The following is a 13633-nucleotide window of genomic DNA, read 5'->3' as shown; positions in this document are numbered from 1 at the left end:
TTAATAAACTAGGACAGGGTAAGGTGTAATTTGACAGTGCAAGTAAATAGACCTCACTGAAGCAGCGAAAAACAAATGTTGGCCTACTTGGGAGTGAGAATCTTCTCTTTCATTGGGGCAATCAATTCCATTTGACTGGATGGGAAAGACCAGCCACAGTATATGGGATTTTTTTTTCTTATGTAAGCACTGTAGAGAGATTAGCCAAATGTTTTCAATCTACACAGGCAACAAAAATTTGAGGTTTGCCAAATTTCAAGAGCCCAACTATGTAAAGGATAGCAGTCTCACTCTTTGAATACTGATATTCTGTTGCAATGTTTTGCAGGACGCCTCTGCAACAGTCAAGGGATAGGAGGCTTACTTAAAAGTACAACCCAGAATCTCAAATATCTGCTCTCCCTACCAACTCTTTCAAAGATTCCAGAGTTCTGCAGTCTTGTAATATAACATTTCAACTCTTCAGCGGGAGAATCAGTTCTGCTCAGGCTGAAGATAAGAATTCTTAAAAGTAAGGAATCACAGCCAAACATGGTGCACTGCCTTACCTTAAGAAATGATCTGGACTCGGGAAAATCTTTTAGACCCATTCTGGGTTGGTCACTGGGACACTCTTTTAAGACCACTGAAAATGGTAACATTCACAGCTTGTTTTTATAAAAAGAGAATTTCTGAATGTTCACAGATGGCTGTCCTTCTTGCAAGTATAGTAGTGTAGTATAGTAGTGTAGTGTAGTGTAGTCTAAAATCCCAGTCCAACAGACCTATCAACATCCTATCCTCCCAGTGTTTTCCTTTATATACATCAGGGGTGTCGAACTGCCAGCCCACAGGCTGGATGCATCACGCCAAAACCGCTCCCACCCTACTGCCGGCAATGGGGAATAAATTGCGATACGTCGCGACACAATGTTACGAGTTTGACACCCGTGATATACACCATCATTCATTCCTTCATTCACTCACTCATTCATTCTATCTTGCTATCCAAAGCAAAATATATAACTCATGAAAGCCCTAGCCTTGCATTTACACCCCTCACACCCCCCCGCCGCCATTCAAACATGTCATGAAAAAGAGACTAGAAGATTTGCTTTACGACACTTTAAGCAGAGTTTATCACTGTAATAACTCCAGTTAATTTTAACAATAGGGCATTGTAAGAGCCAGGACTGTAATCCATTTTGTCCCTGGCTTCTTTGAATAAACTTTAACCAATATTAAGCAATACCTTCTTTGTGAATGAAATCATGAGCTTTAGTTACTCAAAACTTGGACACAAATGTTACAATCGCCTTTTGCAACCATGTCAAAAAGGAGGGGCAGGAAAGGAGATGATGGCTTGTTCACACTGAACTGCTGTTTGGTGTCATATTCAAAACAGGTCCATGACTATAAACATGGTAGGAGCTTACGGACTGTCATTTACATGGAGTGTTATTTAGTTAAGGGAGAAATTCATAGCAGTGTCAGAACATGGTTTCTAATCCTTAGGCCAGCAAATATACAGATACATTATGGGATTCCCTCCAGATATCCACTGGACAGAAAAAAACAAGTTGCATTAACACTCACCTCCTCAAAAGCAAGTAATCCTTGACTTACAACAGGTCATTTCAAAGTAACAAGGGCACTGGAAAAAAGTGACTTATGACTGTTTCTCACACTTACGACCACTGCAGCATTCCGGCAGTCACGTGATCAGAATTCGGATGCTTGGCAACTGGTGCATATTTATAAAAGATGCAGTGTCCCAGGGTCATGTGATCATCTTTAGCGACCTTCTGACCAGCAGAATCAATGGGGAAGCCAGCTTCACTTAACAACCAGGTTACTAAATTAACTACAACGATTCACTTAACAACAGCGGCAGGAAAGGTCGTAAAATGGGGCAAAAGTCACCTAACAAATGTCTCACTTGGCAACATAAATTTTGGTCTCAATTGTGGTCATAAGCCAAGAACTATGTATACTTGTCCACAGCAAATGAACCAAATCAGCAAATACGCACATTTCTGTGTCTAATTGGCTGAAGCTGGGAGATTCAGGATTGAGGAAAAATTATCAAAAAGTGGTACCTCGTTTTTTGCTTATCTGCTTAAAAAGGCATGGCTTACTTTGCACTTCCAGAAGTCTGTGGGGAGGCTCTCAATAGCAGGTTTCAAGCAGTAGGTGTGGTAGCATTTTTCACAGGCTTCACACACTAGCATCTTGCTGTCCTCACCAGACAGCCTGAAAGGAAGAGACACCATACATCCCAGTCAAATCAATGTGTCCTCATCCTCAGTCCTTTCTGAGGTACTGAGCACCTGCTGAGGACCTTTACACGCACCTGCAGGTTTGGCAAACCTTGCATTCATGACACTGCCAACCCGAGCGTTTCCGTGGCGTTACCGTGATCTCCAAGCAGGTGCCATGATAGTGCAAGCCACAGCTAGTGCAGAAGAGCAGATCGTGAAGTTCCCCTGGAGCATCGCACACCATGCAGCGTGAATCCTCTGCAGAAAGAAAAGAAATAGGACTGAACACCACTAAAGAAAAAGATACTGGGGTCAGCTCCTCTCCCGTTAATCCTAACCCTCTATTTACAACCAGATCCGGAAACATCCTATTCACTCTGGACTTCTCTTGTTCTCATCCTTGTGTGTCAACTGTACCCATTAGAGTGTGACCAGTGTGACTGGTGACTAAACACTCACAGAAGCCACCGCTCTTGGCTCAGTCCTGCAAAAACCTACCCATCTGTACAGCCTGATCAAGATGCTCTGGACACAGAAGTTTCAAACTCTTCATGGACTGGAAGCAGCCACTCGCCGCGGCACAGGGGAAGTGATAGTGGCGCTGGCACCCTTCGGCATGACATGGAATAGTAGCACCCTGCCTTTTACAGTGTTCACATTTCTGTAAAAGAGCAAGGTACGATTATAGCTAGCAGAATAAAAGCACTATTCCTGCACAGAAAAGTAGCCATAACAAACCAGAGAAATGTGTCACCTATCCAATGATCACATAACTGTGTCCAAGCAATTGTGTTTAAGGAAGAATGAGCTATAAACGTATTTTAGAATAATACTATTATGATTTCACTTTGGCCACTGTTTATAAGATGTGAACTAAACACACTCTGCCGACTGGGGATGGGAACACAGTACCAATACTCTCATTAGCATTTATTAATTGAATACAAAAAAGAAACACACAAACAAAAATAAAATAAAAAATATGGAATTTTTTTTAAAAAAGGGGTCAAAACACCCAAAACAAACAGGGCATATATCTATAAGTATACATGCTACATAGGCATTTTAATGAATGATAACCATATTCCATTATTATCGTACATAGCTAATCTACATTGGAAAGGAATTCATTCATAAGTTACTAATGACATCAGTTCAGTAGACCATAGTGTAGTTTCCAACACAGAATAAATAGTGCATGGAGAATCCACTTTATTTGCCCAGATGTCAATTTCCACACAGTAGGAATATGGACATCTGAAATCTTGCCTCAAAGATGAATTACATGTAACAACTTCCTCCCAAAATGGAACAATTATAGGATATTGCACATATATTTGAATTCAACAACATATCTCACTAACTTTCCAACATCATGATTTATGTAGCTTTTTCTATATAAACACTGGAATCCCATGGAGTCTACTAAATTTGAAATATTATTGTTGTTTGAAGAAGTATAATCCAAGATCTTTTTGGATGATGGTGTTAACACTGCTGGCCATTAACACGGCAAAGAAAGGAAGGTCCAATTCTTTATTTTAAATTGATTCACCACAACAGAATTTTATAAAGAGTAATTGTAGGAGAATTTTTTTAAAAAAATCCCATTTATATCCCGTCCTTCTCCGAAGACTCAGGGCGGCTTACAATCTAAGAAGCACAAATCAATGTGCTTAGCAATAGCCTTCATTCTATATATATGCCTGCTTATTAGGGCCTTCGGCCCCCCCCCCCAGCGGCATTTTACAAAGTCAGCTTATTGCCCCCAACAATCTGGGTCCTCAGAATTATATCTTAGGTTTAACTATTTGTAGTAGAATAGGATTTCCAAGGCCAAAAATGCTGCAAATGCAAACAGGGACATGAACAGATGTTGTAATCATAAATACTGAATCATATTGGGCAGATAATATTTGTCCTTTAAATAGAACTGATAATTCAATTCATCATTTTCATCTAATAAATCCATAACATAAAATTTTAGTCCTAATCCAAATTTTCTGCACAATTGGGAGATTTTTTAATTAATTCCAAGATCTCAATTACCCACAGTCTTCACCTAGGGTGAGTAAAAGCATCCAAAGGTCATTTTCTATAAATAAAGTATCAGAATCTTCATATTGATGGAATAGTAAGAGAGACTATTTTAGATTTATTATATTTCCATCCCTGAGCATTCCAATTAACTAAGGGTATAATGTATGAATATTCTAATCTAGAGGGACCCAAGGAGATTTTCCACCAGGGGGAGCCATCCAAAATTTGATGTTAGCTAAGGGAAATGCAGAATGATGCAGTTCCGAGATTTGGAAAACCAAATCCCTTCTTTTTAATAATCATCTATCTATCTGTCTGTAATTAAAGATTCCTTCCTTAAAAATTTATAAAGCAGTATAAATTTTTTGTCAATATTTTAGAGATAGTACAGGAATTCTATGCAAAATGTATAATATTCTAATAAATACATTCATTTCAAGAGTCTGATCGTGCTCAAAGGATAAAATTAAAATCTTGTCTCCTATCAAGATCCAAACAGATTTCTTTATATATTTAATTCATATTTATGAGCAAAACATCACATGGAGGAAGAACCTTGACAGTTTACACAGTTATTTGTAGGTTCAACTACGTAAGTACCGTAGTTATCAAGTTGAAACTGAGTCAATATAGTTATGGGCAGGGCTTTTTTTCTCATAGAACGCTCAGAACGGAGTTCCGGCACCTTTTTTGGATGGAACCTTGTAGGGTAGGCAAGGCGGGTTGTATGACATGTGTGAGTTCCGGCACCTTTTTCTTTTACAAAAAAAGCACTGGTTATTGGAAAACGAAACTGATAACTGATTGAATTAACAAAGAGATTTTTTAAATCATTTGCATCAATTCCAACTCAGACCAATTAACTGGGTATTCTATCTTCCTAAATACATTTATTAAATCTTAATAAGACTGAGGATTAGATTATGCATTTCAGAGGAACATATACTTATTTCTTGTTTCTTTTGAGTTTAACGACAGGTACTCCTTAACTTATAAGCATTCTTTTAATGACCATTCAAAGTTACAATGACGGGAGCATACAACTGGTCTTCACGTTTAAGACTCTTACAACGTCCCTGAAGTCACATGACCAAAATCCGGACACTTGGCAACTGGCATGTACACTGCTCAAAAAATAAAATAAAGGGAACACTTAAACAACACAATGTACTGTATTTAATAGTAGGATGCCTTATCTTGTGTTCCCTTTATTTTTTTGAGCGGTATATTTACAATAGCATTATAAATGGGGTCATGTGATCACCATTAGCAACCTTCTGGGTTTTGTTTTGTTGTTGTTGTTTTTTGAGGGGGGAAGCCAAGCAATGGGGGAAGCCAGATTTGCTTAACTACATAATTCGCTAAAGAACCGTGGCAATTCACTTAGCAACCTTGCACGACTCACTTAATGACTGCATTGCTTTGCAAACAGCTGTTCCAGCCCCAACCATGGTCATAAGTTGAGGACTACCTGTACTGATGGTACACGATACCGCATCCTGTGGAATCCCTTTAACCAAGAGTCTGCAAAGCTCTGTCCTTGTTCACTAGCAGCTAAAACGGAACTCTCCCTCCCTCCCTCAGGACAGACCTGTGCAATCCCTGAGATGACAGCCTTGTGAACAAGGCTCAGCCACGACCCTTCTGCACGTACAACTCCAGCTGACCACACCACACACCAGTGATGAGCCCAGAAGTGCCCTGGAAAAGAAAGGCAAAGAAAACAATAGGTAAATGCAAAGCTAACTTCACTTATGAGAGTGAGAAGTTCAGCCAAGGAGAGAGACCTACCGGTTAGAGGTAGTTGATAAGGGAGAGAATTTGGAATGAACAAGGAGGTATAATTGAAGAGGAAGAATGTATTATTATTATTCCAAGCTCTGCTGCTACACCTCCATACAGGAATTACCATTTCAAATCCCTAATTATTCAGAAACAGCAGCTATTCCCAACACCTCTTCCACAGAACTATTGACATGAAAACAGGTGAGGGGAGAAATTTAGAAGTGGTTTTGTGAAAGTACTGAAACCTTGGCTCTGGCATGGAAAAGAAGATTCCTGGGACTGAGTATATGCCGTATACTGAGTATATGTTCTGTTTCTTTAAAAATGTCTCCAAGTCCATTAATTGCCATTTGAGTCTAGTATGGAGGCCTCAGATTCCACTTAATGGGAAGCTGAGCCTAACAGGCTTCCCTCTCCTCATATAATTTTCCCTAACTGTAACACACACACACACACTCACACACACACACACTCGCGCACACACAGACACACACACACACACACACACACACACAGAGGTAAGAAGTAGGAGAAGGAGGGAGGGAGAAAATAAAAGTTAAGAAGCTGCAATAATTGCCACTCCAGTTTACTGACAGTATTCTACACGTAGGGACAGGATGGAGCTTTCACTGGATCATTAGGAGCCTTGTGTGTTACCATTGAACTTCATAATGAATATAAAAACCAGGCTTCCCTTGATGGAAGCTTCCCCCCCACCCCCGCCTGTCACTCACCTGTTGGCTCAAAAATCTCCCGTGCTGACACACTGTCTGCAAAGCCAATCAGAGTAAGATCATCATTTCCAGCTTCTGTAGAGGCAGGCTGCTTCCCTTCTGGCAAATCAGAAAGATCCGCTGTCCAGCCAGGTGCAGGATCAAATCGCAGCAGTTCTCGCTGCCCATGTAAGCTCCACTTGCTGCAGTTACAGAACGCACAGCGTTTGGGTGGGAGGCTGAAGGAGGCAAGAGAAGAAGGAGAAGGAGAAGGAGGAGAAGGAGAAGGAGGAGAAGGAGAAGAAGAAAGCTCATCACTGCAAAGGAATGAAAATCTCTCTGATTCCACAAGCAACCAAAATACCAAGCCTTCTTAAGAGGAGCCATCCAGATCGAAATATCTGTGGGATCCTACCAACCCCCATAACACATAAACACTCCAGGCTTCTTTTATCCCCGTACAGCTTTGTATATCCTGGGGGTGGGGGTGAGGGGGGGGTTCTTGGTGCTCTCTGAGCTTGGTGGCTTTCTTGCAGGCATTTCATTATGTCTTCAGGAAAGAAAAAAAACAACAACCAAGCTCAGAGAACACCAAGGACCCGGGAGTTCAACCCTGAACTAGAAATGTTCTCTGCTATCAAAATCATGTATACTCCGCTTCACATTCAGTGCAAGCAAGGTCCTACAAACCTCGGGTTGAACCTTTGGCATTCATCCAGGCTAATCTACCCCCTAGGTTCAGTGTTAATCAACTGAGCCAAAACTACCTGCCTGGTTTTAAATAACTTCTCACCTGCAAGTCTGGAGGAATTCCTCTTTAACATCCACCGTGTCCAGTGCTTCTCTCACAAGGCCTTCTTCTGGCGGCTTCAGAGGATCAGCTTCCACGCTGCCCTGCTCTTCTGAGGACACAATTCCATCTGCTGCTGCAAGAGGACATCTGTTAAGACTCTGGTGTGGCACCTTGGTATAAGACTCTTGATTTCTGCCACATGGCTTGCTCTGAGGACGTCAAAGCATAAGGGGATCTTCCTCCAAAAAAAATCAGCAAGTTCTATATCTATTTCAGTATTTCCTGACAAATAATGATGGGCATTTCCTTAGCTCCAAACTATGAATCCAGTGTCTGAAAGTGGAGGATATGTAACATACAAATTACACAGATGAAGTATCAGGATGCAGGACTGAGTGGCACATTAGAGAAGGAACAAAAGGTTATTTCACAACATTCCACCACACTAGACGTTCTTTGCAACCTGCTTTTTCTTCTCCCAATTGCACAAAAGAAAACAATGTTGAGACTACGCTCACGTGTAGCAAATAAAACTTCCATTAACCTTTCGTAAGAAAAGGACATGAACGACTACCGTTCCTGCCCAGGTATGAACATGGAATAAAATACATCTTTACAAATCATTTAAGCAGAGTACTGGAACCATCCCATAAGACCTTCCCCAACCAGACAGCTTCTGGATGTGTTGGGATTGCAGCTCTCAGTGATCTCACACGGTCTCCACGTTTATAGGGAATTGTGGACGTTGCAGTCCCAACACACCCAAAAGCCATGATGAAAAGTCAAAATTATCCCTTTTCTTTCGCTAGACCACAGAATCAGTAACATACATTGTTCTTTATATTCGGATTCCATTCAGTTGTATTTCACAGAAGCCCATTTCTCTCTCAAAGTGGAAAACTTAAGCCTTTCTGTCAATTAAGAGCCCACCACCCTCAATCCTTCTCGTGAAGAAGCCTCGGAGCACGCTGATAGGAAGCCCTGCCATCTGCACAAAGCTTTGCTTGAAAATGAGGAGAAAGTGACTTAGATCAAAGGGCCACTTTTCACAGCCCTGGAACATCTAAACCTTTTTTGACATTTTAGTTTTGAAAGAGAACAACAATCACTGAAAATTCTAACATTAAAAGCACCCTTCTGTTAAAGTAGACAATCTCAAGCTTATATACACAACCTACCCACCCACCCTGGTTTGACACTACTGGGGCCTCCAAGAACATTTTGCTGATAGCCAGCAGCAAATTATCATATAAAGCTGTATTTCTGGAATTTTCCAGTGGAAATTAAGGGAGAAATAAAGTATGCTAAACCTCTGATAAGCTGAATGCCCCTTGGGAAAAACAACAGGTAGTAAATAGCCCAAACGACCTGCCCCTGTACAAAAGCATATTAAGAACCTACTCATCAGTACCGGACTGAAGATAAACTGAATTCTATTCACATGGCCAGGCCGGTCAAATAGTTTGAGAATATCTGTTAATCACCACAGTTTACTCTTCCCAAGGGTAAAACATGTACCATTTTCAAAAGTCATTTTTTTCTAGTGTAAAGCAGGTCTTTTATCTTCTTCGGTTTAAAACGTGCCCCCTCGCCATGTCATCTCCCATCTATTTGGCTATTCTAGAAAGTGGATTAACTGGAGTCCAAGAGATATATAAATGCACCCTCTTTGTAAGCACAAAATTGTTGGTGATAGCAGAGTAAGCTCAGGTGTTAGTCAGAGTGAAATAGCCACTTCTGTTGGACAGCAAATCCCGGCCCCATAACCTATCCTATGCACCCTAAACTAGCCTGTTGTCCTCAGGTATGACGCATGTACTGCCATTTTGCCAGGATCAAAGAAAATTTGTGACTAGCCACTGTAGGTGTAATTTGGAGGAGGATGTCCTTTGTTCTATAGCTGCGGCCTGCATGTTTTTCTAAATACTACTATCCACCCACCTTCGTGCTACATGATGTCATAGATCTGCCTAAAACTGCTCATCAAGAGAAAAGACCAAAATGGGCATACCTACCTGGTGTACCAGAGCATTTGTCCTCACCAGGTGGTTTCTGATCATCCATTCTGTCTCAGAGAGACCTAGAGAACACAGAAAACAGCTCATTTCACTTTCTTTCACCAGTTTCATTAAGTAGCTACTCTAATTTATGACTACATCCTTTATGCTGCTATTGGATGGAGGAGCGTTAATGGAGCACGATGGGTGTTTCAAATCATTTCTCCTTATACTGTGTTAATCGCTGAGAGAGCTGCTGTTTGGTTGCAGTAAGGTATAAATATAATAAAATATGTTCATATAATAAGACTTATGTTAACACAGGCACATGGTTATGTCTGCCAATTTCATAGCCACTTGTCTTCCATAATCTAGTCTACTATCTGAATGATGAAGTGAGGATACCCCCCCCCAAAAAAAAAAGATTGGCATGAGCTTGGAACTAGGAAGCATGCCCTGACCTGGAGTCCTGTTAGTTGTGATAACTACAACCCCCTTGTTCACTGCCATGTTGGCTGCCATATTTAGGGGTTTCAGTCTCGCACATCTAGAGCACGGGTGACAAACTCGCCACGTCACTTGACGTGTCGCGACTCTTTTTGCATTGCTGGCAATGGGGTGGGCGTGGCTTCGGTATGATGAAACTGGCCCATGGACCGGCAGTTTGACACCCCTGATATCTAGAGGGTATCAGATTGGGGAGGGCTGGGCAACAGCATAAGCAGTGTAACAAAGAACAACTGTGGGGGAACAAAAAGGAAGATCAAATCACTGGCCTCTCTGATGTTGAAAGCCCCGATCAATGCATCCAAGCATACCTGAATGCACACTACAAAAACCCAGTTTCAATTTATGCCACTAAATGTATTTATGGTATTTTGAATTTAGTATTAAAATTCTAAGGGCTATAATAGTTTCATAGAAGTAATAGGTTCATTCAGTGTGCAGAGATTCTTACCCGTTTTTAAAATGTTATCTTAAATGTAACTGCAGGGCACTGTAACACAAACATCCACTGTGTATATAACACAATATATTTAGTTTGATATTCTTGCTACTACATGTCAAGTGCAAATGAAAACGTGTAACCTTTGCTTTTAATATTGCAACTTTGGGGCTTTTTAAAGTGCATTATAAAATCAAATACAAATCAAATATTTTTAAAAAGTGTTATATGAGAGAAATCTCACGCTCAAAGGATTATTATCAGTGGTATGGGGGTGGGGGGAATAGATTCCCCTCCTTTTCTTGACATTTAATTTAAGAGCTCCAGCCATAAAAGAGGACTTCACAACTTTGTGTTAAGTTCCTTGTATGAAAATAACATTACTCTGTAACCAACACAAAGATATGTACGTAAAACTGCAAATGGTATCTTCACCCAAGCTCTAGGAAGGCAATTATTTTATTTATTTACTAAAAATTATATCTACATTGCCTCTGAAGAAAAGACTGCCCGCCCCCCTCAAGCATTGGCTATAGGCAACAAATATTGGGGGGGGGGCTGTGCATTTTTTAAAACATACTGAAAAAAATTCTAGGAATCTTCCCAAAGGGCAGTAGGTAATAATGGCTTTATGGGAAGGAAAGAAAGCAGTCTAGCTAAAAGACTTCTGAATGTAGTTTATTGGAACTTGGTTTCTCAGGTGGATTTTAAATAATATATATTTAATAATGCATAGTATTACAGTAATCCTAATAGATTATGTCTGCCTTTGCCTTACAACATCTCTAGTTTTCAGTACAAAGGTATGAGATAAATCCGAATATAAGCAAAAACCTGAAACTGAAACTCCCAAATGCTAAACACAAAACTGCAAGTGAAACAAGGTTACATCACACTATTTCCACAAAAATAAAAATAAAAGACAAAAAGGCCAACAACGTCAAAAATCAGAAAGATCACCAGAAACATATAACATTCCATGTATTGGATTAAAACTCTTAAAATCCCCAGCCAATTCCAAATATATTCTGACAAGTGTGACCAAATAAACTAAGAAGCAGTGTCTGCATCTCTCAAATTAATGTCCTTTCAGTAAATAAGAATCATGCTTATTATTTCTTATGGCAAACAAGAAAGTGGACGAGGAGATGGATTCCATTTACCCGTTAATAGGTATGTTGACATAAATTACCTGAAAGTAACCTTCAGAGACCATCCTGCTGTTACTAAAGGTAAAAGGTAAAGGTAAAGGTTCCCCCGCACATGCGTGCTAGTCGTTTCCGACTCTAGGGGCCGGTGCTCATCTCCGTTTCAAAGCCGAAGAGCCAGCGCTTGTCCGAGGACGTCTCTGTGGTCATGTGGCCGGCATGACTAGACGCCAAAGGCGCACGGAACGCTGTTACCTTCCCAGCGTAGTGGTCCCTATTTTTCTACTTGCATTTTTACGTGCTTTCGAACTGCTAGGTTGGCAGAAGCTGGGACGAGTAACAGGCGCTCACTCTGTTACGCGGCACTCGGGATTTGACCCGCCAAACTGCCGACCTTCTGATCGACAAGCTCAGCGTCCTAACCCACTGAGCCACCGCGTCCCTGTGCTGTTACTAGAGCAATCAATTAGTTCAATGCCCCATTTAAAGTTCTTGAATAAAAACCATGCAAAATCCCTAAGTCAGGGGTGTCAAACTGCTGGCCCGCAGGCCGGACGCATCATCCAGAAGCCATGCCCACCCCATTGCCGGCAATGGCAAAACTCTTCCAACACGTCGTGCAACGTCACGTGATGTCGTGAGTTTGACATGTCTGCCCTAAGTAAAGTCATTTATGGTTTTCCTACTCCTATGCTCATCCTGATCTCATAACTTAAACTGGGACACACTTAGTTAAACAAACCAGATTCGGTCTGGCAGAAGCAGTATTTCTGATTTAGTTTCCATTCTTTTAACATTTCAGGTTTGGGCAAGATACAAAAATAAATTAGGATTAAACCAGGAAACCTATAAAAGGCATGCTATACTTACCCATCACCCAAACAGTAAGCTACGATTGCAATCAGTAAGGTGACAATAATGACTTACAATCTTAAAACAAACTGGTTTATTCACTTATTCTGCTCACATTGTGAAAATGCACAATTCGTAATATTTTTTCAGTCAATGGGAACATCTGGAATTTTGATGGCAATACAGAAGCACTCTCACCAAATTGCCATGGAGAACACAGCCAATTATAGTACATCCATTTTCCAAAGGACAAACTGGTGAGATTACTCTCTGTTGAATTCAGCGCTCTCTTCTCCAGTATTCTATCATTCTCCAATCATTCTAAGCCTTCAAAATGCTATCGCCTTAACTTGTCTTTGGCATTTTGGGGCAGATGATGCTCAAAACTGGCACACTGCTTTAGAGCAATACTACTTTATCATTTAATTAAAATAAATAGATATATAAAATCAGGTGGTCCAGGAAGGTAAGTTAGGTACCCAGGAGCTACGCCAAAAAGCTAACAGGCAACTAATGAATCCTTATTGCTTTAAAAAAATTCCCCAAGATCTCTTGTAAGAGCATAACATTAAACTGAATTTATGGAGAATGAGAATCCATTATTAAATTGTGCCCAAACATGACCAAAGCTATTGAATTTCATTCCACATTTTAACTTTTCTGTAGTCTTCTCTAATTATTGCCTCTAAAGTAGATTCTGCAATCCCAACCAAGGAAAATGACTTCAAGGCAAAACCATTCAAAAACAGCTGGTCAGGTTAGGACAGTTTCCATCCCTACCTGCGAGAGATAACAAATACTGTAATTCACCTTTATTGCTATAATCCAGGAAAGTGATACTTGCCTCACAGCCATCTTTCAAAACAATAATTCCCAATGGAAGAACTGCCTTGTTAAGGGAACAGGAAGAAGCCCTCCATTATGAGGAACAGGTGGGCAAAGCTGTCTGTGCACAGTCCTTTGGCATTTACCGTATATAGACTGACCTCAACTAAAAAACACAGAAAGCAACAGAAAATATTTCAGCTGATGTTCCTCCTAGAAGAAGCAGGGATGAGAGAGAGCAGGAGACAAAAGGCAGTCCAAAACTGTAGAAGAAGCAGGGATCCCAACCCTCTG

General features: G+C 40.6%; 1 protein-coding gene across 1 annotated transcript in view; it reads right to left on the bottom strand.

The window, feature by feature from the left end:
- Nucleotides 1–13633, bottom strand: part of KMT2D (lysine methyltransferase 2D) — a 124716-nt gene that overhangs the window by 84773 nt on the left and 26310 nt on the right. Inside the window, exons 2-8 of the mRNA XM_081317957.1 lie at nt 9587–9651; nt 7572–7704; nt 6800–7017; nt 5872–5981; nt 2739–2901; nt 2333–2498; nt 2118–2232 (exon numbers count right to left, since the gene is read on the bottom strand). Coding sequence (XP_081174083.1) covers nt 2118–2232; nt 2333–2498; nt 2739–2901; nt 5872–5981; nt 6800–7017; nt 7572–7704; nt 9587–9635 — 954 coding nt within the window. The 5' untranslated portion in view covers nt 9636–9651. The remainder of the gene's footprint in view (nt 1–2117; nt 2233–2332; nt 2499–2738; nt 2902–5871; nt 5982–6799; nt 7018–7571; nt 7705–9586; nt 9652–13633) is intronic.

This window comes from Vipera berus (genome assembly GCF_964194415.1).
Source record: "Vipera berus genome assembly, chromosome: 2".
NCBI lineage: Eukaryota > Metazoa > Chordata > Lepidosauria > Squamata > Viperidae > Vipera > Vipera berus.
This window is presented reverse-complemented; position numbering and strand designations above follow the sequence as displayed.